This window comes from Serinus canaria, chromosome 10 (genome assembly GCF_022539315.1).
Source record: "Serinus canaria isolate serCan28SL12 chromosome 10, serCan2020, whole genome shotgun sequence".
Lineage (NCBI taxonomy): Eukaryota > Metazoa > Chordata > Aves > Passeriformes > Fringillidae > Serinus > Serinus canaria.
In genome coordinates, this window is record NC_066324.1 from 20,150,032 (window position 1) to 20,173,143 (window position 23,112).

At 52.9% G+C, this 23,112-nt stretch overlaps 3 protein-coding genes across 17 annotated transcripts in view; all 3 read right to left on the minus strand.

The window, feature by feature from the left end:
- Positions 1 to 23,112, minus strand: part of LOC103823212 (mucin-1) — a 35,086-nt gene that overhangs the window by 9,901 nt on the left and 2,073 nt on the right. For 2 of the 15 annotated variants that reach the window (XM_050978325.1, XM_050978316.1), the window contains exons 3-8: positions 22,627 to 22,781; positions 22,111 to 22,205; positions 21,927 to 21,985; positions 21,543 to 21,679; positions 21,338 to 21,462; positions 21,147 to 21,205 (exon numbers count right to left, since the gene is read on the minus strand). The exons of 2 other annotated variants lie outside the window; for them this stretch is intronic. In XM_050978325.1, coding sequence (XP_050834282.1) covers positions 21,147 to 21,205; positions 21,338 to 21,462; positions 21,543 to 21,679; positions 21,927 to 21,985; positions 22,111 to 22,205; positions 22,627 to 22,781 — 630 coding nt within the window. Of the gene's footprint in view, positions 1 to 19,576; positions 19,802 to 19,992; positions 20,107 to 20,191; positions 20,299 to 20,657; positions 20,813 to 21,146; positions 21,206 to 21,337; positions 21,463 to 21,542; positions 21,680 to 21,926; positions 21,986 to 22,110; positions 22,206 to 22,626; positions 22,782 to 23,112 lie in introns of those variants that run through there. 11 more of the 15 variants (XM_030228357.2, XM_050978314.1, XM_018923277.3 and 8 more) reach the window with 11 other exon arrangements.
- Positions 4,636 to 7,800, minus strand: LOC103825841 (mRNA export factor GLE1-like). Its single transcript, XM_050978312.1, has one exon. It carries the CDS (start codon positions 7,798 to 7,800, stop codon positions 4,654 to 4,656), a length of 3,147 nt encoding a protein of 1,048 aa, XP_050834269.1. The 3' UTR covers positions 4,636 to 4,653.
- LOC115484149 (SNW domain-containing protein 1-like) lies at positions 12,547 to 15,218 on the minus strand. The gene has a single exon (XM_050978327.1). It carries the CDS (start codon positions 14,176 to 14,178, stop codon positions 12,562 to 12,564), a length of 1,617 nt encoding a protein of 538 aa, XP_050834284.1. The 5' UTR covers positions 14,179 to 15,218; the 3' UTR covers positions 12,547 to 12,561.

A 23,112-nucleotide genomic window follows, 5' to 3' on the forward strand; every position in this document is an offset into this window, starting at 1 on the left:
AGGGAGAGGCTGAGCTGCTGCCTGGGGTAAAAACCTCACATTACTTTACAGGGTGATGCCAGGAATGGGAATTTTGGGCACTCTGGGTCTGTGTCTGCTGGCTCCTGACCCGAGCTGACCCAGCTTGGCTCCCTGCTGCCTGCAAGAGATGCTCTGTGAGCTGTGGCACCAACTCAGCCAGAGCTTTCCTGGGCTTTTCCAAGGAGATGGATGGAGAAATGCCCCAGCAGGCTCCCAGGACTCCCCCCAGGGCAGGAAGGGTGTGATCCTGTGGAAAGGGGAGATCCCTGCACAATTAAAGCCCTCAGAACTGGCCAGGCTGTAGAACTGTAGAGCAGACTGTGCTGCCCACACAGGGATTGGACCTGCAGTGACATTCCCCTGTGGAATGGACTCAGATGTGCAGAGATTCCCTGTCTTGATCTGAGGCCTGCCTGATGCACAGAAAGTTTGTGCTGAGATTATCAGACATTAATATATTTATAGTTGTTTTATTTGTGTTTTCATCAAAAGTAGCTCATTTGGAGACCAAATATCAGTCAAACAACTTTTATACATTGATAGTTTCGTTTTTAGTAAGTTTATTTACTCTTTTTGCTTGAAAAACAAATGAAGTGGGAAAAGCTTTTTTCATTACAGAAGTATAATTGTGTTCCAGCCAGACTTAGCCTGGGAGTTTGTGCAAGGATTTACACATATTTGGAACTAAAAAATCTGTACTAACCTTTGATGTTCTGCCTCGGAAGGTTTGGAATTTTCGATGCTGAGGCTACATTTGTCACAGATATTAACAGGAGAACTGAGCAATCTGGAGAAAGGACAGAAGAAAATGCCCCATGACCTCCTGTGCCATTCTATTGCAAACCACCAGGGTGGGAGATTTGGAGTGAGCAGCAGCAGGAGCAGAGAACTGATGGAATGTTTGAGTCGGGGGTGTTGTGTGAGGCTGGGATGTTCATGGTTAATGCCCCAAAGCATGGAGCATTTGCAGGAACTGCCCAAGTGCAGAGGGGCACAGCCCCAGCCCAGGCTGCAGTTCCCTGTTGGACAAGATAAGGGAAGAGGCTGAAAAGAGACAAATGCTGCCAAGTGCCATGGTCAGCCTGCAGTTAGCCTGCAGATGGTCATCCCCTCTGATGGGCCATAATTGCCCTCTCAACTGCACCTATAAGCAGTTGTGTCACAAACAAACAAATACACTCAGGTGTCCTTTGATCTGTGATCTGCAGAGTTACATCATCTAGAGTAAAAGTCCCTGCCCCAGGGGAGGTACCTGGCTGTTCCCACCCAGCCTGAACATTTTATTAACCCTGGAACTCTGTGCTTCCTGTGCTTCCCTCACCCCAGGTGAATCATCACCGTGGAACTGCAACCTCCCAGTCTTGTTGGAAGATCCATGGATGCTGGGATCTTTCTCCTCTTACCCTTTCCTACCCTTTCTTTTCCTTAGGCATTCTTGAAGAATTATTTTTATGCTTTTGTATTGCTGTAGTACTGTAGATAATAACCAAAATGGTGCCACCAAATCCAAACTGTTCTAAAATAAACCCTGTATTTATATATGTATATATTTATAAACGCTGTTTATTCACTCTGCTCACCCCCCTGAGGTCCCCTAACAAGAACCTGGATTTTGCTCACCTTGTGGGAAATGGCTTGTAACCCTCTGTCACCCTGTGCCATCAGAGGCTGCTGGCTGTGGGGACTTGCTTTGCTCATGGCTCGTTCTCTCTCTTTTCCAGGAAGGCCAGCTCAGCTCTCCCACGGGGACAGCGGCACCAAGGTATAAATGGCCTCCAAACGGTACTCGCACTCTGCAGGCCCCGTCATTTTCAAGAAGCTGCCTCGTCTGGCACCCGCCCCCAGCTTCCTGCCCAGCAAAATCCCAGGCACATCCAGCCCCGTGCCCCAGCCTGGCTCTGAGAACCATTTCAGCTACAAGGGCTCCTACTTTGCCTGCCCGCTGCAGAGCCCCGAGGGCCCCGAGCAGCCCCCGGCTGGCTGGAGCCCCACGCCCGCCTACCTGCACTACGGCCCCGGTGCCCTGAGCCAGCCCGTGCCGGCCGAGGGGCCACTGCTGGGCTTCCTGCTGTACCCACCTGAGAGCCTGGGCTCCAGGCTGCAGCCCCTGGACACCCAGAACAGCAAGGACAGCCTGAGAAGTATGGGCCATCCCCCAGCAGCCCGTTCCTGGAAGCAAGTTGTCTCTCTGCCCAGAGCCAGAAGAATGTGCCAGGGGTGCCCAGCCTCAGCCTGGAGCCCTGGCCCAAGCTGCAGCCACCTGAGAGCAGCCCAGTGATCCAGGAGAGTTCAGCACTGTGCTACCCACCTCCCCCCTACCCGCTGTCACCCCACAGATCTGGCCCCCTCTACCACCCCCCAGCTCCCAGTGTGGGAGAGCCCAGTGCCCTGCCCAGCTTTGGCTACGTGGGAAGCAGGGAGCCCTCGGCCAGCACCCACCTCAAGGCCCAGGAGCCCAGGAGTTACTTTCCCAGCCCCTTGGAGCCCTACGTGCCCAGGACAATGGGCAGTGCTAGGGGTGCATCCATGATCCAGAGGGATTGGCTGAGATCCCTGTGATAGCTCCAGGTGTCTGTAGCTGCACAGGTAATTTGGCATTACAGACACCAACTCACGCAGCCGAGCTCGTTGGGCAGTAGCAGTAACCAAGTCCCCAGGTCTGGGATTGATAGGCTGGGCTCAAGCTCACACCAGGGGAGCCCAGGCAGTCCCTTGGAACCGTGGCTGCACCCAAATCACTGCCAGAGAGCTGGGCAGAGTTATGACCTTTATCCACTCATGCCCATAAGAGCAGGATGTTCAAAGCCCCTCTGGAAGGGGCTGCCCTGCAATAGGTGTTGGCTGCTGCTGCATGAACCTCAGTGTGTGTGTGTGTGTGTGTGTGTCACATTCCTGTCTCCACCATCAGCCACAGTCCCCTGTGTGAACTTGAATCCAACCTATCACTGGGGACTTGTTTCCCTCTATCTTCTAACGAGCTGGGCTGGCTGAGTTGGTGTCTCTTAGGCCAAATGATCTGTGCAGCTCTAGGCCAGCTGTAGCTGTCCCAGCTGCCCCTCTCTGTTCTAAACCATGCCAGGTGCTCTCTGTCATCCCTCTGCAGGGCCCTTTGCAAACAGGATGGCAGGGCAGCACGGTGACACAGATGATTCTGCTCACCTCAACAAGGCCAGCATCTCTCAGCCAGTGATGCATCCCCCATGCCACTGGAGTTGTAACATTCATTCCCAGGAGCTGTCAGGAGGGATCACCAGCAATACAAGCTTTGAAACTGGCGTGCCACAGGCACAACACTGGGAGGTTACAGACTTAGAACTTAATGCTATGAACTGGAAACAATTTAACCTTAGAACCCTGAGACGGTAACATGGAAAACAACTTGTCAAGTTCAGGTTTTGACTCGTAAATAGATAAAATACTCAAGACCTGATACTATAAAATCTTTGTGTCCTTTGAATGGGTAAAATCCTTAAACAAACATACACTTCAAAAGGTCCCAAATGTCCATGTGAGAGGTGCAGGAGTTGTTAAAATCACTGGCCCACGATATCTGCTGAGGGACCAGCAGGAGGGGGCTGTCTCTGGTCCCCAGCAGGACGCAGGGCAGGGCAGACACACCTGGCTGGTGTCCATCCTGTTCTGGTGTCTGTGGAAACGCACCCACACCCATGGAATGAGGCCCATGGACCTTCCCACCTGTTTGGGATCATGTCTTTATCATTGGTTTAGGTGGCTGGGCATCACCTGTTGACTGCAATGATAGGAAATGGTTTAAGATAAGTGGGTGTTGGGATTGCTCGGGTCCTGTTAAGTGATTCAGTGTGTGAACAGCTTTTGCTACTCTGCTCTGTGGGCATTTCCACCTCCATGAGACAAACTGCACAATGGAACTTGCATTGCACTGTGCAACTTTTCAGCCCAAGAGTCCTTAATCAGGACAATGGATTTAAAGCATCTCCTACATGATTAAATGTTGTGGCAGGGCGAGGTGGTAGAGAGCTGTGACCTTTCCAGAGAAGCATCTTTAAAAAGATGTCCTGGGTGCACAGGCAGGTCTTGTTCTAGCCCACTGATTTCAGCTCTTGGGTGATTTCAGCCACGAGCAACACAGAAGGAAAGGAGGGAGTCTTTGAAAAAGGTTCCACAGAGGGTTTTTATTGAGCTCCTACCCCCAAGGGGTCCAGGAAGGAAGAACTCCCCCAGGCAGTGAGAGCAGGGGTTTATAAAGGGATATTGAGGGGCAGGGCAGAACATCAGAACAAATGAGATGAGGGCAGAGGGGTGGAACAAAGGGGAAGGGCCAAAGGGATACATAGAACCAACATACAGCAACCATGCATTCTGGGGAAAGCTTTTTTCCTCGCCAGGATTAGGGACATTGTTGCTCAAGGGTTGTCCCTCCAGGGGAGTGTGGTAAGCTTCTCCTCAGACAGTTTAGCAGCCTCCACAATTAAACATATGGAGGAAAACTCTTGAAGTTTCAGTAAAGTACTCTAGACAAACCTATACAAAATAATTATACAAAATAACTATGCAAAAACTTAAAAAGATCTAATGCAAAGATGAGCTTCTAAGTGTAACAAATAAATCTTCTTAAATTAAACTTTTAGGGGAAAGGAAGTACAGACTGATTTATGTTCTCCAAAAGGAAGGTGTCAGAATGCCCTTGGGTAATGGCATTTCCTCTGCCTGCAGACATTTCTGCACAAAAGTCTTCAAACGTGACAAACAGCCCATCTGGCCAGAGTTGGTCACAGCTTCAATTCTTGGGATGTAGGATTTCTGGATGAAGAGCATTGCTTTCCAGAACTGAATCCCATACTGCCTCATCAGAGCATTGCCACACACTTGCAGGAAATCCAGCAGCAGCGTGGCTGTCACATCTGCCAGAGGCTCCAGGTTCAACATCTGCGCCAGCCAGCGCCATCCATAGCCCAGCCCGTGAGGATGAGCCCCTCGTCTGCTTCCATGAGGCCAGCGGAGCTGGATGACGGCAGCGTAGAGACGAATCATTCCTGACATCCTCCTAAGAAAATGATCTGGTTCTTCCACTTTGGAATCATGAACTTCATAGCCCAGCATCCTCTGATACTCTTCCACAGAAGTCCCTTCTTTGCGAGCAGGGTAAAAGGGCACAGAGTATGGGCACTTCTTGTGCAGTTGAGCTAAAAAGATGTCTCCGACTCGAGGGTGTAATTCCCAGATTCCTGAGAGCACCACAGCAATTGGGAAGGCTGAATCGTGGTGGAAAGACACTTCACCTTCCCCATGTCTCACAAACTTCTCTGCAAGTTTGTAGCAAACAAACTCCAGCCCCTGCGGATGCTGAGTCACCAACACCGTTTGGCCTTCAGTCTGAACAGGCTTCCCAGACAGCAGGTTATTGATCTTGTCAAACACCTCTCTCAGCTTCGAGCCTGATATGCTACAGATCTGGCTCACAGGGATTGTAGCTGCTTTCTGCAAGGTGGTTTTTATCTTCTTCACCTCAGGGTTGCCTTTGCAGTTTCCAATCTCACTGAAAGCAGCAACACATTGCTCAGCAGCATCCTGAAGCTGCCGGTACCACTGCATGATGCTTTCTTCTGTTTCCACTTGAAGTCCTTCCTTCTGCTGCTTTCCCCACCACTGCTGGGCAGGGGCAGAAGTCTGACACATCATCTGCTCTTCTTCCTCTAACTCTTTCTGCTTTTCTTCCTTTTCCTCTTCATCTCTCCTCTTGTTTTCCTCTAGAGCTGCAGAGATTTCCTGCTGCATGCTGGATATCAGCCCCCGCATCTCCTGCAGGGCTCGTTCAGAGCTGGCCACATCTGCTTGAGCCGGGAGCCCTCTCTCGCTCGCGGTGCGGATCAGCCCTGACACCAGTCCACAGATGTGGTTGCCACGACTGCTGTACGCAGCCAGGTCGATTCTGGGCAAGTCTTTGTGCCTGGAGCTGGGATCAATCTGCTGGTTGAGCTGCAGCAGCTCCTCCTGGATGGAATAAAGGCGGCGCAGCCTCTCCTGGCCCTCTTTCTTGTGCAAAAGTTCCAGCTCCTCCCGGCGCTGCCTCTGCTGCTCTGCCTCACGCAATTTGAGGTTCAATATCTTTGCTCTCTGTCGGTGTTCTTCCTTCAGCTTCTCTTGCTGCCTCTGAGCCTCCTTGGAGCTCTTCTCCATTACTTCTTGCAACTCTTGGAACTCCTGATGCCGCTTTAGCTCCCTCAGTTCATCAAAGCGCTTCAGCTGCTCAGTGGCCTGGGCATAGGCTGCCCTCCCCATCTGCTCCAGCTCCTCCTGCCGCTGGCTCAGCCTCTCCCTTGCTCTCAGCCTGTGCATCTCTTCATACATCCGAATGCAGCCTTCAAAGTTTGCTACTTTAGATGTCAGAACTGCTGGAGTAACTTCTTGATTTATTTCCAGCAGACTAAGATGATCGTTTTCCTTTTCCCCAGCAGTCACAGGATTGGGCAACGCTGTCGGCACTGCGGCGAGGGTGACAGTGTTTTGTGGCTGTGCTGAGGGATGATGGCTCTGGGTCTCTCTTGTGTGCTTTGCTGGCATACAACCCAAAGCAAGCTTCTGCTCCGACGGTGGCAGTGCAGTCCCGGTGGTGACTGCTGAGGGATTCCCCGATCTGCTGCTCCTTACAGGAATTTCTGGGGATGTACTTCCCAGGCCCTCCCCTGAGCTGCAGCGACAGCTCTGCTGAGGCAGGGCAGAAGGCACGGTCTCAGAGCCGGACCAAGGGGCTCTGGGAGGAGGCAGTACTGGCATGTGTGCTGCAGCAGGGCATGTGGGTGTCCCTGGCACATGCTGTTGGAACGGCTGCACGGGCATACCTGGAACAGCTGGGAGGTGTTTTGTCTCTGCGAGAGCCGGGCGCCCCTGCAGCGCAGAGGCAGAGCCAGCCCAGCTAGGCTTGGTCACAGAGCGCTCACTGGCCATTGTGGCACAGCCAGGCTCGGTGGCAGACAGCCCTCTGCAGCAGCCCTGTGCTGCGCAGCAGCCAGGTATCCTGCGGTGCCCGAGGGCTGCCTGGCAGCAGGCAGAGGTGGCTCCACGGCAGCTTGCCATCTCACAGCGGGCAGTTGTGGTCTCGGTGGTCTTGGCTGGAGCAGCAGGGCACAGAGGGAAGGCAGGGCAGCCTGTCACAGCCCCAAGGGCTGGCGCAGCAGGGCACAGACCTGAGGCAGGACCCAGGGTGGCTGCAGGAGGGCTGTTTAACTCAGCTCGGGAGTGCAGGGTGCCTCTGTCACATTGTTCAGTGACGGTGCCCTGTACCAGCCTCTCATCCCTGTGCGGGCTGGCTCCACAGCTATGTGCCATGGTGGGATGATTGGCTGGCATATGGTCCCTGCTCTGGGCAATGTCCCAGTCCCAGGCAGCCACAGGGCACTCTGCAGACAGGTCACCCCCTCCCGGGGAGGCTCCGCGGCTCCACGCGGGGGATGCTCTGCCCATTCTCCTCCCCGGCTCGCCCGCTGCTATCCCCTGCTCCAGCCTTATGTCCCCCTCGCTCTCCAACTGCTTGATCAGGTCCAGGATGAGCCTCCAGGGTCTGACAACATTGATGGCAGCTCCATCGGCTGCGGCAGCTGCTGCCTGGATATACCTGCCAGCCCAATCCCATGTGTTTAAGTCCAAGGCCGCCTCTTGGGACACGTCCAGTCCGTGGCTCCCACACCACCTTATTAAGGCTAGTAAAGCCTGTTTATCATGGTTAATCCCTCTGCTTGTTAAAAGAAGAGTCCATACCTGGAGTGTAGGGTCTTCTGGCACCGATGCCCACGCTCCCATTTAGCCCAGTGGTGTCTGTAAATCACAAAGGTGCTCAGATCCACGTGGTTTCCCTGCCCTTCCTTGCCACACTCTCCACTTCAGGCAGAGCTCTCTGCTGCCCGCAGGGTTCTCTGCCCGCCCACAGCTTCCTCTGCTGCCCGCCGCTCTCTCTTGGCTTGAAATGCTGGGGTCTGCTTCCAGAAGGCAGGATCCTGCAGAAGAGGGGAGTTTTCCTCTGAAGGTGCCCTGGTGAAGTAGACAGGACTGATCTTCCTCTGGCAATCCAGTGGGAGAAGACTGCCTGTGGTGTTTGAAGGGTCAGATTATATCCAGGCAGGAATGCTTGGCTCCTCCCCCTGGGCGGAGCATCTCACAATGGGAGGATGGAATTTTATCAGTCAGGCAGTGACACTCAATGGCCCATTAACAGAAGATATCTCCCTGGAGGGAGGATTAGTTGGGAAGAGATAAAGAAAATTGCCCCACCTGGTTTTAACAGCTGGCCTATTACAAAAGATATCCCCCCCAGAGATATGAGGGATGGGTCATGGAAGAGATAAAGAGCACTGCTCCACCTGGATTAAACAGATGGGAATAGAATCCATGCACCTGGTTACATCCTGCATTGCAATCTAAGACAAGGTCCCTGCTGCCCACAGCTTTCTCTACTGCCCCCAGCTCTCTCTCTGCTGCCTGCAGTCCTGCTGCTGCCAGCAGCTCTTTCCACTGCCTGCAGCTTCTCACAGCCCACCCAGGTGCCTGGCAGCAATCTCTGCTGCCCTGCCTCTCCACAACTCTGCAGCAGCTTGCTGTCCTCACACAGGGCACCAAATGTTGCTTGGGTGCTGGAGGCAGGAATGTGACAATCACACACCGTGCTCATGCAGCAACAGCCAAAGTTTATGGACTGACAGGTCTTTTTGTAGGGGTTTCAAATCCCTGTTCATATAAACACGATTGGCTAAAGATCTTAACTGCACCCAGCTCACTGGCAAGGGTAGGAGTGCATCCATGATCCAAAGGGATTGTCTGAGGTTCCCTGTTTGAACTAAAGTCCAGCTCATCATTAGTACACTTGGGGATTGTTTAAGCCTATCTCCTACTGAGCCAGGCTTGTCGAGTTGGTGTCTGTCAGGCCAAATTCTCTGTGCAGCTTTAGAGCAGCTCTAGCAGTCACACCCTTGTAGCCAGGGAGGAGGAACAGCAGCCCAGCCCCTCAGGACACCCCCCGTGGGGGACCAGGGGAAGGAAATGCCTGCAAGGTCAAGGATCCAGCCAAGGAGCTCCTCTCCCCTTCTCCATCCGTGACCCCCATCAAAGGGCTGGAAGATCTGAGGGACATCAAGGCTTTGTCATCCTCCCCACCAATGCCTGTGATCCACAACGTCTTCAGCCTGGCACCTTACCAGGAGTACCTGGAGAAGGCCAAGGGCACCGAGCCCATCCTGTTCTGCAGGAAGCATCTGTGGGAGGACTCCTCAGCCCAAAACACGGCTGGCAGCCAGGAGCCTGCTGTCCTCAGAGATGCCTCGCTGGCGTCCAGCCTGAGGGCGGGCAGTGATGCAGTGCAGAGCCAAGGGGAAAGCTGTTACAGGAGCATCCCCAAAAAGCCAAAGCCTGTGCCCCAAGAGCTGGAGTCTCAGGAGGGCAGCCCTGACAGGGAGGGCACCAAGGAGTCACCCCCTAAGGACATGGTGCTGGACCTTAGCTTCAAGAAGAGACTGGTGGAAGCTGGGGACACCCAGAGCCCCCCTGGCTGTGCGGCGGGGACACTGGAGCGAGAGGATAAGGAGGAGAGAGAAGCTGCAGGAGGGAAGGTGGGGCTGGGAGAGAGGGCTCAACCCCAGGTGCTTGAGGCAGACTCTGGGGACAGGAGCAGCTTCCAGAGCTCAGCCAACTTCATGTTCCAAAAATACAAGCTGCCGCCCTCCCTGCCAGCCAGCACTGAGCCCCCCCAGCAGGATGGCAGCTCTCAAGCCCCCCAGCCCAGCCCCCCCAGCAGCACCCCCACTCCAGCTCCCCCAGCCTCCTCTCCATCCAGCAACCCCCCGTTCCCACCGCCTGGCCCCCAGCTCAGCACCATCCTAGCCCCAAACCCTGCCCAGACTGTGCTTCCCACAGCCCCCTCCACTCCAGAGGAGGAGAAGGTGGTGGTGGTCAAGAAGGTTGGTGTCCCCTCACGGGCCCCCTCGGGGCAGTACTTCAGCACCCTGCACACCTTGCTCTGTGACATACACACATGCACACACAAACACAAACACACACAGACAGACACACAAACACACTCACACACAGACACACAGACACACAGACACACACAGAGCAGCAGCTCAGCATGAACACACGGGAGGGTCCAGGCACGGAGTTCCAATGTGATTTATTTCAGGCAACACTGAAGGGGCACAGGGCCCAAAGACAAAGACAAAAGAGGATCTAAGGTAAAAATACAGGGAAAGAGGGAGCAGAGTGTCAGGGATCCAGTGCTCTGAGGGCTCAGGGGCAGTACACTGGGAAGGGACCGCTAGGGAATGCCAGGCTGGATAGCTGGGGTTACAGATACCAAGGGATTACAGGGAGTGGAGATCTTACTCGAACTTGAACATAGAAGGGTAAAAGGGGTAGGGAAGGCCAACAGGCCAATGGGGAAGACAGAACTGGGACAAATTAATACAGTCCTGCAGAGCAACATCAGGGCAGCCTGTTTCCTCACCCTGAGCTGTGAGGAATGCCTGGAGCCTGCTGTGTGTCTCTCCAGGGCATAGCTACTGCCCTTTCCCAGGCAGGCTCACGGGCCCCCACAGATCCCTGATTTATAAAAATGTGTTTAGCAGAGCTCAAGCCCACAGTCCTGTGCCAGGACAGCACCTGTGTGTGTGTCCCTGTGTGCAGATGCTGGGGAGCATGCAGCCCCCATGTTGGCCCGTTTGTTTTCATCCTGGGCTGGACACGGCGGGAGGGGCAGTGAGAGTCACACTGAGTGCAGAAACAAACAACCAGGAGCCTGGACTGGAACTTGGCTGCAAAATTACCACTGGCAAGATGAAGTTTTACCCCCAGGTGACACAGACAGGCAGCATGGAGCAGGCTGGCTTCCACTCTCTGGGGGACTGTGGTGACCAGGGGGGGCTGGTGGGTGGTGGCTTGGCACTGTCTGAGCAGGTCCCGTTCTCCAGAAATCCCCGAGCCCCAAATGGCACAGAAGCTGAGCACAAGGGCTCTGTGCAAAACTCATAAACTGAGAGACCGGGGTGGCTGGACAGTGTTTCTGTAGCAAAGCTTGTTTCCAGCCCCGGCAGCTCCACCTGGGCTGGGCCCCTCGGGCAGCAGAACCCCGCAGAAATCACAGATTCCAAAAGAGAGCCGTGGACACTTTGTATCTTTCTAGCATTTTCTGTGTTTATCTTTTTGTGTTTCCCCCCTTACGGTGTGTGTCTTTAGGGTTTGGTTTCTATTGCCTTTTCCCCTCCCCTTTCCCAACCACAAGTGTTTTGGGGAGGGAACAGAGCTGCACAGGCACAGGTGGCACCAGGATGGGTCTGTGTGGCTTCCACCGCCACCGCTGCCAGTCCATCCAGAGTGAAGAATCTAATCCCCAGGGATGTGATGTGGTTCAGCAGGCTTGGGTCACAGCCTCAGCAGGATGGTGCCGCAGAGTTTTCCCTTCCCTTGTTGGCTGCAGTGGTGGCGTGGGACAGCTCAGCCCTGCACTTTTTGGGGTGGCACCTGCCCATCACTTGGAATCAGCTGATCGACATTTAATTGCTGTTCATCTGAGAGAGCAGGTGTAGATATGGGGCCCCTTGCTGAACCTTCCCTTGCCCCACCCTGGCATGGTGGACCTCCCCCCTCCCTGCCCTGGCGCAGCTTGGCTGCTGCAGCTCTGCTCTCTTTGGTTTTTGGAGGGGTTTTTTGAGTGGTAGAAGGATGGCCGAGCAAGCCAGGACTGGGTAATAAGTGACACAGACTCTCAAGCTCTTCACAGGAGGCTAATAATCTTTATTAAGAAACCTGTGCTTTTTATACCCTACTTCATTACAGAGGGACCTAATCGGTCCTTTAATTAAAACACCATCACCATTGACTAATTAAGAAACCACCCTTTGTAAACAAATCTCCAGAATACATTCCACATGTGCACAACATCAGGTGCAGCAAGACAAGAATTGTTTAGAATTCTTTCTCGCCAACTCCCTAAACCTTCCCAGGCTGATTCTGGGAAAAGGTATCTAGCTTGTTTCTCTCTGACCAGAGAGCTGCTACCACAGAAGAAGGCTTTATTTCACTAAATGTAAACAAACTAAAGCAAGGATTACTGAGAAACTATGAGTGAGTGCTTGTTTAAATACAGAATCCAGCTGTTTCCCCTCCCTTGTTCAAGTAAACTGCATAACCACACTAAAAGACTGGATCATGAACACCCCAGCATCTCTTACAGCATGACACAATCATTACATACAGCTGATCAAGCTTTAGCTACCTGCAAAAACTAAAGCTGTAGGATTGGAGCTACATGGTTACCTTAAGAGGCTGGGCAACGGAGAATCAGCAAAGTCAGAGACCTTGCTAAAGAAGAATTAATTCCCTTATGAAATGTTTCCAAGTGGTCTCCATCTCTTCTCTCTCCCTGGCTAGCTGTCCTGTGTAGCAGAATTAGTGTGTGCATGCTAGAGTTGGGAACTGCTGTGTTACAACGCCATCCTCCTGCACACCCAATATTAAAAATCCTTTTGGATGAAGTCCAGGTTTGCAGCCCATTTCCCTACCTCTCAAGGAGCACATTCAGTCCTTCCTCCTCTTTTTGCTCTGAAGGTTGTGCTCCTTAGGGCAGCTGCTGTCTGGTGGCCGTTTGGAACCACCGTGCTGCTTAGCTTCTTCCAGAAACTTGTCCAAACCAAATGGATCCTCCTCAAATTGAACTGGTCCATCTCTGCTCCTGCCTCTGCTGTTATGATCCAAGTTGGAGAAGTCTTTGTCAGGAACAAACCTGCTGGTCTTTATTCGAGCCTCTAGATCATCTCCATACACGTCCTTATCCATATTTTTACTTGGCCTGTAGATGTTTTGGGCCAGATCCTTGCCACCTCTCCATGGCTGGTCATAAACATTATAAATTTCATCCTCTCCTCCAGCAAAGCCACTGTCCATCCCCTTGCTCTGGTTGAACAGCCTCTGGTCATACTGGATTTCATTGGATGGCCTGCGGCTGGGCACCCCCAGGGCAATAACTTCACTGATGTCTCTGGTCTCATTTCTCTGCAGCTTTGACCTTTTATCAGGGGCTGCCCGGGAAAGATTTCTCTCGTGCTGTCTCTCTTTGCGCCGGTCATGTCTGATTTCGTCTCTTGCTCGAGCTTCTCCATCCTCTTGCTCAACACGGGTTTTGATCCCTGCTCTCCTCTCCCTGGCTTTCTGGGCCATTTCTCGGAGCTTTTCCTCCTGTTTCTCCTTTTCTTTCTGAGCCATCTTCCTCTCCACCTGGGCACGCATCTCTACTGCCTCACGAGCCTTTCTGTCAGCAATGTAGAGCGCCTCAGCAAGCTTGGCAAAGTTTTCATTGATACGAACGCTCTGCAATCCTCTGCCATCTGCAGCCAGACGCTTATCCAAGGGAACGGTGTAACCCTTTCCGTTCTTCCAGTTTGAAATGCACGGAGGAATTTTCCACTCTTGCTGCTCTTTCACAGTCAGCTTTCTACTTGGAGAGTGCAGGACGGGTGCTGGAGGAGACGGTGGTCCTCGTGGAATCTTCTTGTTACTCTTGAATCTTGGAGGCTCCAGAGGGTCCTTCTGCATTTCCACCACCCGAATAACTCTCTGCCTTGCTCCAGAGTTGAAGGCAGCTCCTTGCTGGGATGGCGTGTACCGAATGTACTGTGCAGGAGCTGCCTTCTCAGCAGCTCCAGCTGGCAGGGCTGCTGCAACTTTTTGGGAGACTAATTTCTCCAAGGCTGCTCTTGTCTTCTTGGTTATCTCTCTAACTGCCTTCTCCTCCGGTCTTTGCAGTTCAGGACCATCCACATTCATGACCTCTTTTGGCACAAGATCTGAGTACTTGCTGTAAATAACCTTGTCCTTTGCCTGTCCTTGTCGAGCAATTGCATCGTATTTTATTCTTCCTTCTGCATCCACCTGAAGAGCCAAAGCATTGGAAGATTTCTTCTTTTGACCCATATCCAACGGATATTGGGCCACATGAACTTCTGGGAAGGCACCCCCATCTCCAAAATCCTCTAGCGCCCTTGGTATCCATCCTTTCCGGTAACCATAGGGGGGAGGTTGCCTTTGTGAGGAGACCAGAGCAGTCTGCCTGGATCTCTGAGCTCCTGCTCTTGCTTCTAGTTCCACCTGATCTTGGGACAGCTGGGCTGGAGCTGGCAAAAAGCTGCTGAGTGCCATCCTGACCACGTGTGCCGTCCACTCTGCCCCACGCCCAGCCCGCAGCTCTCCGCTCCTCCCAAGGTTATTTGCAGCAATTAAAGTTCTTAACTAAGTCCTGTAACTCTGAATTTTATCTGCAGCAGTTCTTCAAAGTTTAGAAATGAATAGCTGACAAAAGCAATTGTACTGCTCCAGCAGACACAGTCAGAATACAACCTGAGCCCTGTGGGTCAGGGTGGTGGCAGCAGTCCCGGTAAATGGTGGCTCAGCCCTCCTGCAGTGTCAGCTGTGCTTCTGCTGGAGCAGGATCCTGAAGAGGGAGTTTTCCTCTGAAGGTCCAGGGGGGAAGGAGAAGAGTCTGGTCTTCCTCTGGGAATCCAGTGGGAGAAGAAAGCTGCTCCTCTGGCAATCCAGTGGGAGAAGGCTGATGTGGTGCTTGAAGTGTCGGATTATATCCAGGCAGGAATGCCTGGCTCCTCCCCCTGGGCGGAGCATCTCACAATGGGAGGATGGAATTTTATCAGCCAGGCAGTGACACTCAATGGCCCATTAACAGAAGATTATCTCAAGGAGGGAGGATTAGTTGGGGAAGAGATAAGGCAAACTGCCCCACCTGGTTTTAACAGATGGTGACAGAATACACACTCTTGGTTACATCTTGCATTGCAATCTAAGGCAGTTCAATATTTTCTACATTGTAAGGTGTATAGTTGTGTTCTTTTAAAAGGTAAGACAAACCAGACTAAAACAGCTGTGATGAAACACTGATAAAAACCTTTTTGTGGCTAAAGAACACACAGAGCGTTCACCTTTGATTCTGTCAAAGATTCTGTTGCTTGTTACAATCTTCATTTCAATTGCTGTTTTCTGTTCCATGAACAGTAAGAGTCAGTGATGATTCTACATTATGGCTGTTATTGATTGTAAGCTGTTTTAGCATTTTCCTGTGTTTCATTTTCCTGTCATAGGTATATGACAGTTTAGAAAGTGTTATCTCAGCTTCCTGAGGGGGCTATCACTGATATATTGATTACATGATGTGAATTTACCGATTTAATAATAGGTATAAGATGTTATTAGTGTATTTAGAGCCAGCTTCTTCTATGCTTTAACATCTCTTTGTGTAATTATCTGAAGGACACATGTTGTTTCAGGATCCTTCTTTCTTGTTCTCTGGCTGTTTATGCATCTCTTAGACCAGCTGAGCTCCCTGGCTGGTCCCTGAACTGGCTCAGTGGTTTGACCCAATGCTGCCTCATAATTTCAAGTATTTTTCAGAGTTCCAAGAAAAGACATCTGAGCTTTGTTTAAAGCCTCCTCCAAACTGCTAGTCTTGTGTGTTTTCCCAGTTATTATGACAGCAGCACTCCAGCAGTTTGCAGTGTTTGAAGCATGTCCATGCTGAAGGAAACTCCACAGTGATCCAACTACTGGATGCTTTGATTAGTCTCTAACCCCAAGGGCTTTACTCATAACTGCTATTTTAGGAGCCTTGTTTTCAAATGTGTTCAGGGAATTCCCTCCCAACTGGAGCCTGGGTAGTGGCCTGGCCTGAGTGTGGGCCTGAAAGATTGTTTTTTCACTATTCCATTGCAGTCAGACCATACCCCAAAGTTTGCTTTTGCAGTGCCTCCTGTCCGTAACACGGCACCAGTGCAACGATGCCATGCCATTATTACCAATTATTATTATTATTATTATTATTATTATTATTACCAATGGCAAGTTCTTCCCCGAGGCATGACAAACAGCCCTGCAATCTGTCCCTGCTGCATGGCACAGGCACTCTCAGCAGGGAGAGAGCAACTCCCAGGGCATGCTGTTATCACCACAGGGATGACATTTGGATTGCAGCCCTGCTCTGAGAGGTAAAAGAATTATAAAAGAAAGGCCTCATAAAACCAGGCCTTTCTCTGCTAAATTACCAGCTAGCCTCTCACTTCTTCTTAGTGCAGCTAAGCAGCCAGCCAAGTTCCCAAGTGGAAATACCTTGAGAAGGAGAATCTGCTAACACAACAGTCTATACTTGAGGAGAAAATAAAGTGGCACCTGCATAAACAGTAGATCTATGCCATAAGAATCAGTGAACAGACATCTAAACAATTTAAGAATAGAGAGAATTGATGAACAAGTAAAATATCTTCTACAAACCAATAAAGTAATTGGCAAGAAAGCTACTGAGCAATTGGAGTCAGACACGAGGTCTGTGAAAACTGCATGAAAATGAGCTGTGTGAATAAAGAATGGGCTTTTTCCTGCATGGAGTCTTGCATGATTCATTCTGATACAACCCAAATAAAAGAGGAACTCTCCCAGATTCAGCCAAGCCTGTTGCAAACATTAAAACCATTTGGGCTGCAGGTAGCACCAGAGAAGGTGCAGCAGAGCAAGCACCCTAGAAATATTTGGGACTCACAATAATGAACCAGATAGTACAACCACAAACAATTCAATTTTCAACCAAAACCCAAACTCTAAATGATGCACAGAAACTTTTGGGTGTCACCAACTGGGTCACACCTGTTCCAGATTGCAAGGTGAGATGTATTCTATTACCATCTGTGTGGCAGTTGTCTGGTGTCAAGTGGGCAATTCTCCTTATCTCTCTCCCTGAGTCATCACAATCACTCCTCTCTGGGCAGGGGACACCTGCTGATAACAGGCTATGGAATGTCACTGCATGGCTGATAAGAACTGTAACATCCCATTGTGAGATGCTCCACCCAGAAGGAGGAGCAAAGCATTGCTACCTAGATAGAATCTGGGGATTCTGACACCTCAGCATGGTTGAGTTCTGACTCTGTCAGGGTTGTTCTAGTGCATTGCATTGTTTTATTTTGTCCTTTTATTTTTTTCCATTCCCTTTTAAAGAACTGTTATTTCCTGCTCCCATATTTTTTGCCTGAGAGCCCCTTAATTTAAAATTCAATGCAATTCAGAGGGGTGGGGAGAGTTTGCATTGCCCATTTCAGGGGAAGTGCCTGCCTTCTTTAGAAAATACCTGTCTTTCAAAACCAAGACAACACCTTGCCTAGGACTGGCCAGCTCCCAATTAGCACCTTTATTTGACCTCCTAAAAGGTGATCCTGACATAACTTCCTCCAGAAAATTAACCCCAGAGGCAAAAGCTGCTCTCAATACAGCAGAACAGGCTATCCCAAACAGACAAGCCCCCTGGATCTGCCCAGGGTGTTCATTCACCTTTCACAGTGTTCATTCTCTCTGCTGACTGACAAAAGGGAGAATGTGCAGCGAATCCCCACAGAGCAGGGGAGCTAAAGCTGTCTATACAGCAAATCATTTGAGAGTTTGAGAAAAGCCCCAGAACCCAGTCATTTTAAATCACTTCCTGTCACTACAATCATCCATCCAGTGGCCACCAGACATCCAAACCCAAGGGAATGGTGGGAGACCTTATCACCAGTGGGAGGGGAGGCCCGTGGGCTCTCATTACCTGGGGAGGGGGAGATGTGTGTTCCAACAGAGCCTGACACGCACTGGGTGCCTGCCTGATGTGTCCCTCCTGCCCTACCTCCTGGACCAGGACCACAGGCAGCATCCTCCTGAGAGCTCCTCAGCAGAGGTGGAGGAGCCCTGTGGGGAACAGGGATGGAAACTTGTTCACCCACCTCATGGACATCTGGGACTATTGAAGTCCAATTCGTAAAAGGCCTCACTGAAATGAGACCCTGCTGTCTGCTGCCACCCTGTCTGCAAAGGGCCCCTGCAGGCAGGACAACAGAGAACACTTTGCAATTTTTAATCAAAAGGAAAGGAGGAATTGTCACAGTGCAGCCAGCCTGTAACTGGACAAGGTAACACAAATCCAGTTCAGCTGGCCTGCATTGCTCCAGAGAGCAGATAAACAGGTCCAGGGATAGGTGAGGTTCAAACCTATGCAGGGACCCTCAGCCAAGCCTGTTCAAGCCTAGAGGCAGAAGAACCACTGGCTGAGATCTGGGCAGAGAGACACCCCAGCCTGTTTAAACCAGCTGTTCAAACCCAGGAGTTTCAGACCCTCTCTTTAGAGAATTTGCATATTCAAGCATCACTGTTGTCACATGGATCTCTGAGAGTTTGTGTCAGCCCTGTCTCCAACCAATGACCTCACACAGCACCTCTTCTCTTTGATTTGCTTCCCCATCAAGTCATGCTTTAGGTTCAGGAGAGATGAGCTGCACAACTGATCCCCTGGGGACAGGGAGAGGTGGCACTTAAAGGTCCCCTGCTGCCACAAAGCCTGCAGCTTCCCTGGTTTTAAACACAGCAGCCCTTCCAAATGACCTTGGGTTTTCTCCTAGGGACCAGAGAACCCCTCCCCACACCTCAAATCATTGGGCAATCCCCCAAATTATCCAAGAGAGCCAAAACAGAGATGGTTTCTTTGGCTCAGGAGCCATTTGGAGGGCAGTGGGAGATGGATGGGGCCCTCCTCTGTAGCAATGGGGAACAAAGCAACACAAACCTCCTTATGGGATTGAAGGAGATCCCCTTATTGCAGAAATTGCCCCTTTCAGACCTTTAATCTCCACCTGACATAAGAGAAACCCAACCCAAGCCCAACAGGATTGAACAGAAGAAGGGCACCCATTGGCTGGCCCAGCTGACCACATGTCCTCTCACCCAATCAGCTTCCAGCCCAGACCCAGTCCATGCATCCCCTCAGCCAATCACAGCCCCCCTGCCAGCTGGGACCCCTCTGCCTCTCTCCTGTCCTGCTGCAGGAGCAGCTGCACCTGGAGCAGGGGGAAGAGGCAGAGCTGGCAACAAATAAAGGTTTGTGAGAGTGGAGCTGGAAGCACTGCAGAGCTGGGATCTCACTGAGGTGTTTGTAAAGATTGTGGGGACATGATGCTGATCTGGGGCTGAAATTCTGCTTGTGGAGCTGACATAAAAGCCCTTGGCCTGCCTGAAATGCACACACCAGGCCTGGAGGTGAAGTAAAGATTGTGGCTGGGGAAAGGCAAAATAAAGCCCCAGGCACTGAGGCTGGAAGAGGGACTGCAGAGCCAGAGAAAAAGCAGCACAGAAATAAAGATCTGAAATAAACGCTCTGGGGCTCCCAGCACCCACAGCAGGAGCTGCAATCATTGCTGTAGGGCTGGAGCTGAGATGAAGCCTGAGGGGCAGGGTTGGGGCTGGAACAAACAGCCCAGAGCAGGATCTGAAATAAAATCCAGCCTGCTCAAAGGGGAAGAACCCTGGAGCTGGGAAAGCGACAGTGGGGCTGGCCTGCACATCCTTGCTTTTTTACCTGCCCAGCACTAGGGCTGTTATCCCAGAGCTGGAGGGGAGCAAGCCCAGCTGACAGGCACCAGTTAGAGCAGCAGCACAGGGCTGGGGTGGTCCTGGGAGCCCAGGAGGTAGGTTGGTTCAACAGCACCCCCACAGCAGACACACATCCTTCACCACTGGCTTTCACGGCCTACAAACAGTTTATTTAAGGAACAAAACGATTCCTTGACACACCTGAGTCTGCATTCTGCTCAGGGAGCACCTGGCAGCTGCTGCCACAGGATCAGGGAGAGCTTCTCAGCATCTCCTTCCCACCCACAGCCCCTCTCCAGGCTGCCCCCAGCTGCTGCTGCTTCTCTCCTCAGGCAGAAGTGCTTTGCCACTCCAAGTGCCCATCCTCAAGGTCCTGCAGAGGAGAGGGAAGAAGTCCCTTGAAACACCTCCAGAGAAGGCAGGAGTGAGGGTCCCTTCCCTCCAACTTCCCTCAGGTTTCTCCAGCCCCAGGGACCATCACCAGGTAACAGGAGAACCTGTGAGCTGCAGAAACACCAGCTCCCAGGCTCAGAAGAAACTGCAAAGGGTACAAAGGGCACTGACCTCTGTCCAGAAGCCCTGGTTCTCCATTTCCAACGTCTGGATGCCCACGTCAGGGTCTGTTCTGTCCCAAAGGGCTCCTCCAGCCTGCCAGCCCAGCCTCTTGGTGCCCAGGCACTGGGGAGGAGAGCACAGGGACTGCAGCCCCAGCTGGCCCCACAGAGCCCCCCAGCCCAGCCCAGCAGACAGGAGTGGCCCTCACCACGAGCACGACGGGCGCAGCCACGATGCAGAGGCTACCGATGACCACCAAGGCCACTCCGTAGGCTGGGAAGCCCGGCTGGGCCCTGGCAGGCTCCAGGGTGTCCTCTGGAGCAGAGCAGGGCATTGGGAGCTGTGCCAGCACTGCCCCACAGGGTGCCAGCCACCCACTGCCCCAGGACTGACACAGGGGACAGAACAACTCCTGTTCCACTGCCTCTGTGCCTTTTCCTCCCATCCCACAGCAGGGTGCAGCAGAAGGTCTCCATGCCCAGTGCCCCAGGCCATGCAGAGGCAAAGGGCACAGCTGGCAGTCAATGTTCCTGCTGCCCACCTCAGCAGCCAGGGCACCTGAGCCTCTCCTCACCCAAGGCACCAGGATGGGCCCAGCTGTGGATGCACTCTGCTCCCAGGGCAGGCACGGGGCCTGTGGAGCTCAGGCACCCAGGTGCCCGAGGGGAGCTTACCTCCCACAGAGAGAGAGGATGGATCCACGTGGATGTCAGAGCCAGCCAGAGCCTGGTCTGGCCCCACCGAGCGCACGAGTGCCCGCAGCACTTGCGCGCTGGTTGGAGCAGGGCGGCGGAAGATGATGTTCCCGTGGCAGATCAAGGAGCCAGGCCTGCAGGCAGGGTTGGGAAGGGCTCCAGCAGCTGCCAGCCCCACCATGAGCCCACAGTGGGATGGGGTGGGCACTCCCAGCCTCCTCCCAGAGGGTTTTGCTCAGGAAGAAGAGATCTCTGCACTAAGGGAGCCCAGGGATGGAGGGGACATGCCTGGAGGTCCAGCAAGTCACCACTGCTGCAAAGGCTTAGTGCTTGACCTCAGCTTCCTCTGCAAACCCTTCTGTAGCCAAAACCACACAGCTGTCAGCCCTGGCCTGCTGGCTGATGGCTGAAGGGAGACCTCCCTGCCCCTGTGCAGCCCTGGCCAGCAGAAGCCCTGCTCCCACTCACAGGAATTCTTTGATGATGGCTGTCAGGAAGGATGGGTAATCCCTCAGGGCTCTCGCCACCTGGAAGAAAGGGTTTGCTCAGCTCCCTGCCAGCTCTTGGGGCAGTTTGGACAGCCCAGAGCAGCCCCTCTTGCTCCCTTCACCCTGTGCTGGGAGGACCTCAATCCCCTCTTCCAGCAGCCCCGCTCCTACCGCTTCACCAAGGTGCCTGGAGAGATGGTGGTGCTCTGCAGAGAGCGGGTCCTGAAGCTTCTGGCTGAAGGCTCTGTTGGTGACAACGAAGGACAGAGGGTACACGAGCAGCCCCAGCTGGGAGCCTGAAGGAACAGGAAACAAGCGCTGGCTGAGCAGGCTTGGCAGCCACCCTGCCCCCAGCACCCACGGGCACCCTCCTTACCCTCCAGCGAGAGGGAGCTCAGGGCCATGGAGAGGCCTGAGAGCGCAGTCAGGGCTTCCAGAACCTCCGTAACATCAGCATGGACAACTGTGTCTAGGTAGAGGTCTCCAGTGATCTCCGTGTTCCCACCCAGCTTCCTGAGGGGAGAGAAGAGCTCTGAGCAAGGCAGGAGGGTTGGGACCCAGCTCCAGCACCTTTCCTGGAGGTTTTCTCCTGAGAGCCCACAGAAGGGGCTCAGTTCCAGTTTGCTCCAGCTGCACATCCCCTCCCACCTTTCCCCATGCCCTCCATCCTTGCAGCACAGCTGATTAGCTGCAGAGGGCACAGGAGAGAGTGAAGGGAATGAAATGAGGAGGTTGGCAGAGGAGCAGCTGCATGCCATACCTGAGCTGGGAGATGGTGAAGTTCCTGACGTGGTAGAGGGCACTGACAGATGCAGTTACCTGGGCAGGGAGAAGGCAACAGTTCACACCTTGCCCTGTTTAGCACAGGCTATTCCAGCACCCAGGCAGCCTGTGCCCATTCCCCCAGCATCTCCCTCTGGAACAGCCCCCAAGGCTTGGCATACCTCTCTGACCAGGCTCTCCATGCTGTCCATGCCAAGCTGGGAGCCAGTGAGGGAGATGGACAGCTTCTCCGGGTCCAGGTTCTCCAGGCTGAAGCCTAAGGGAGTTGGGGAGAGTTCCACTCATTCCTGCTCCTGCAGCTTCCTTGGGAGACGGGGATCAGCCCAGAGCAAATCCATGGTCGCACACCAAAGGCAGAAAGCAGCAGGGCAGCTGAGTGAGGAGCAATCCCTTGGAAGGAGGGAAGAGCCCAGGATGTACCATTTCCCAGCACAGCAGGGCTGGGGCACAGAGGGGAGGCCACGGAGCTGAGCAGAAGCCCAGACCCACACAGGCCCAGCTGCTACAGATGTGCCCTCCACCACCCTCCACATCCTTACAAAGGCTTTGCACAGGCCAGGAGAAAGGATGTTCAGGGAAGGAAAAGCCTGGAACCCAAAGTGCACGGAGAGAGGCACAAGGAGGGCACTGGGCAGCAGCAGCAGCAGCCCTGCTGTGGGGAGATCTCCAGGACTCACCAGCAGACTGGACAGACTGGGGCTCCAGCTGCCAGCTGAAGATGCTCCTTCCCTTGCTGGCCTCTGTGACGACTGTCCGGATGAGGTGGGAGTTGGAGGGAGCAGGAGCATCCCCCCGGAACAGAACCTGCCCTCGCACCACCACTGAGCCATTCCTGGAGGGACAGGAGACAGTGGGCAGCACACCTACTGCTTTTGTCCAGGTGGGATTGTCCAGGAATTCAGACAGGGATCCCTCAGCATGATGACACCAGGGAGGGAGTGAAGCCCCTCAGTGCTTCTGTCTGGAGCATTTTCTGGGCAAACCCTTCCCTCCAAGGCAAACCTGCAGCAGCTTGGAAAAGAAACAGAGAGCACTGCTTCTTCCAGCAGGGTCCATCTTTACTGCACACACTCAGTATTTCCATGTTTCTGCTCTGGGAAAGGCTGAAGAAAGTCTCAGGAACATGTAAAGAGGAAAGCCAAAACAGCCTACACCACCAAACA